Source organism: Gavialis gangeticus, unplaced genomic scaffold, assembly GCF_001723915.1.
Source record: "Gavialis gangeticus isolate Ggan-Ray unplaced genomic scaffold, GavGan_comp1, whole genome shotgun sequence".
Lineage (NCBI taxonomy): Eukaryota > Metazoa > Chordata > Crocodylia > Gavialidae > Gavialis > Gavialis gangeticus.
The window spans coordinates 11,652,057-11,655,589 of NW_017728980.1; the positions used below are offsets into that span (position 1 = coordinate 11,652,057).

At 43.9% G+C, this 3,533-nt stretch overlaps 1 protein-coding gene and 1 long non-coding RNA gene across 5 annotated transcripts in view; one reads left to right on the top strand and one right to left on the bottom strand.

Annotated features, from left to right (window-relative positions):
• TBCEL (tubulin folding cofactor E like) overlaps window positions 1-3,533 on the bottom strand; it is a 34,552-nt gene that overhangs the window by 13,800 nt on the left and 17,219 nt on the right. For all 4 annotated transcript variants that reach the window (XM_019510023.1, XM_019510039.1, XM_019510014.1 and 1 more), the window contains 2 exons: window positions 3,128-3,309; window positions 1,807-2,063 (listed from right to left, as the gene is read on the bottom strand). In XM_019510023.1, the coding sequence (XP_019365568.1) occupies window positions 1,807-2,063; window positions 3,128-3,309 (439 nt within the window). The remainder of the gene's footprint in view (window positions 1-1,806; window positions 2,064-3,127; window positions 3,310-3,533) is intronic.
• LOC109292556 overlaps window positions 49-3,533 on the top strand; it is a 16,332-nt gene continuing 12,847 nt past the window's right edge. Inside the window, exons 1-2 of the long non-coding RNA XR_002096144.1 lie at window positions 49-207; window positions 2,607-2,608. This is a non-coding gene — a long non-coding RNA (uncharacterized LOC109292556). The remainder of the gene's footprint in view (window positions 208-2,606; window positions 2,609-3,533) is intronic.

Below are 3,533 nucleotides of genomic sequence, written 5' to 3' on the forward strand. Positions count from 1 at the left end.
TATATATATATATATATATACACACACACACACATACACATATACACATACATACACAAGCTCAATCACTAGGAAACTGTTGTTTTTTTTCTTTTTTAATGTGGTACTTGAAGAAGCCTAGGTTCTCCAACTCAGCCCAGGAAGCACAGTAGATGGGGCCAACAATGAGTGACCACACATCATTGACTGCAACATGCGCTTGCTGCTGTTGAGAAAACGACCTATAAAGAAACCTAAAACATGGCTTCTGGTAAACTCGATTCCATTGGTATGTGGATGCCATTGGTATGGAAGGCAAATACAGGCCCTGGGATCTATTTGTAAAATTTGATCCCTGGCACCTACCACTGTGATACTATGCCCCTATAAGCCAAGGCCAGAATCTTGTGGGTAGTTTTACCTCAGAACAGAGATAAAAAAGAGGTAGTTTGACCTCAGAACAGAGATCGACTCCTCAGTTACAAACATTTTCTTCCAGCTACCAGTATGTTTTTTCCTCCCCAGAACACATGGGGAGTTGAAGGCAAAAAACATCTACTGGCCTCTAGCAACCTGCAAGTGAACATTTTTTTGTTTTAATCCCCCACCACTGGTCATTTCCCCCACTCCTACAAGTCCACTGTTAGGATATCAGCTCTATCACTGCAGCGAACCTTGCCCATTATATCTGAGTGATAGCAGCAGATCCACATGTGAGCCTAAACCATTACTTGGAGAACAAGACAGTGCTAGAAGCTGGAGGAGCTGAAAGGAACAGAGATGGGGTAGGGAAGAGTGCTGCTTTCTTGCTTGCCCTCTTCTCTTCACACTGTTTTCTTAAGTTATTGGTCTGGCTTCTCCTTGCGTGTTCTCAGAGCAATGCCACGAGCAAGTGGGCTCCTATGGCATTTCTAAACCTTAGATCAGGGTCAATGGCAAATGTAATGCAGAACACATCCATCTCTTTCATCACAAGAGTTGCAGCCTCGCTGAAAAACGTTACAGAAAGTCTGCATGTTGCTCAGGATCTTGGGAACCGGCTCCAACTTGATGTGATCTCATGTGTGGAGTCCCCAAGACCGCCCACACTGCCCTGACATGACCCACCCTCAAAACTGTTATAGCTCCAGAGACACCATGACCCAAACCCAGCAGAGATCAGTTACTTACCTCACAGTAACTGCTGCTTTTCCAGATATTGGGAATCCTACTCCCGATATGTGCATACTGTAGGTATCTAAGGCTTATGAAAAGAAGAACTAATATCCACCCCATAAATTTGGGGAGGCTTTGGATCCAGACCTAAGAACTTTGCAGCCCGGACTTCTCCCTCAGTAGAGCCTAGCTGCACTCTAATACAGTCTGGCCGGCAAGTGCAGAGGGGGAACAATTCATGGCATAAGGGATCTCTAGCTCAATTAGTGATACAGGCATACTTGCACTGCAGCCCTCTTTGGGCTGCATTTATCAATTCTGTTTAGACTAGTTAGCAGCCAGAATAGACAGGGCCCAAGGTGATGGCAGGTTCCAATATATCACCAATGAACACATGCATTCCCACTTTACTGCAGATAGCTTATGCTTTTCATCCACCTCCTCGCCTGTCCTCATTTACTTAACGCAGCAGCAACCAACAGAAAGCAATGCTGACTGCAGAATGCGCCTTCGAAAGGTGCAGGAAGCCATTACAGCAAAACAGCACACTTCCCCTCCCTGTTTAAGCATAGGTTTAGATTGCAGCGAGAGGAGAATATTACTCCCCCTCTCTCAGCTCAACTAGCATCATCTATGCATGGAACACAGAGGATGCTGCTTGCAGTACCTCACCTGACTTGTGCAAGTTTATGGATCGCAAGTTTGGGAACAGCCTTGCCAGAGAATCTTCTGAGTCTTCAATGGTCGTTACGTGATTGTTAGCCAGGATAAGCGTGTCAAGCAACGGAAACATAATTCCAAGCTTTCTGATTTCAGTCCAGTCCCGAAGATTATTGTCAGTTATGTGGAGCAATTTGAGAGACTGACAGCAAACCGGAGAACAAGACACTGTTTCATAGTCATTAAGGCACAGGAAGAGCTCCTCCAAGCTGCACAGGGAAAGACACAAACTTTTAGTTCCAGAGTCCCTGTGAAATAGAAATGGTTCGAGAGGCCTACGCGCATGGCTTAAACATGGACGGTGCACAATTTGCAACACAAGGTCTTCCAAAGCATCTTTCAGTTTCAAGCATCCTGGGAATCTTTTGACTTTGGGATATGTTTTCACCCAGACCTCTGCTTCACCAAGAGTTGAAAGTGCACTTCACAGGGGCAACTTGCTGCTAAAATTTCTTAAACTTCAAAGGTTTTCCTAGTAATCTATCACTTAATGCATGTACATACAGAAGCATTTTAAATTGGCATCATACCACCACCTCTGGCCTAAATGCATGAGTTTTTTGCACCTGCAAGAAGCCTAAACCAGCACGTACATGGACACAGGTATTATAGGGCATAAATGAACATTTCTTTTCATAGCCAAGGTTATGGGCATTCTTGTCAAAATCCCCATTAATTTATGCTACCAACACCTCAGATAAATAGCGATTGCTACTATTAATTATAAGAGGGCTAAACTGGTTCCCTGTGAGATGTCCTAATAATACATGCTTAGTTAAGGTTGCCTTTATTAAAGTTGAGTATACAGCAGTAAGGTTGGATTTACAGAGAAACCTGGTATCCAGATGAAACTGTCCAGGAAATTCAGGGAGGCAGACCGTCACTGCCAAGTGGGATTTTGGCTGAGACACAAATCAAACAAGTCAATTCATGAAAAACATGACAACATCTTCAATGACCAGTGGCCAGAACCTCAGATTTACATCTCATCCAAAAGCTATGAGCACAGCACTGTGCAGTGCCATTCATTCAGAAGTGACTCAGAGGAAAGGATGTCATATACTAAATAACCAGGACTATAATCTATTAACTCAGCACCAATATTTAGATTGAGAAAGTGTGCCTTGAGCATCACAGACATAGTGAAACCCCAAAGAAATGAAATCAGACTTCTCCTCGGCTCTTCCCACTCACCCCCACCTCTCCTGGCACCGGCATACTTTCCCTGCATGCAGCAGGCACCTCTCCTCCATGCCAAGCTCCCCATGCTTACTCTGGTAATTCCTGGAGTATTGTGTGGACCGTTTCCCAGGAAGTTTTGCTGTTGTTGAGCACAAGTTTGCGGACACCAGAGAAAGACCCAGCACACCTTCTCTCTAAAACTGACAAATTCAGAGGGTTGGAACTCAGGTTTAGAAACTCCAAGTGGGGAACATTTGACACAATTTTACTGACCTAGGTTGGGAGAAAAAAAAGCCTGCTAGAGATGGAGTTATACCAGCAAAGAAGTTCTGCTGTCACAAGAACTTGGCAAAACTACAATAAACAAACAATTCTTCCGTTGATATAAGCTATGTCTTCTGCTGACATAAGCAGACAGTCAAAAAGCTCAAATCGATTCAATCTTTGCAGGTTAGTCTAAACTGCAGAGATTAAACTGAGAAACAACTAGAAAGACA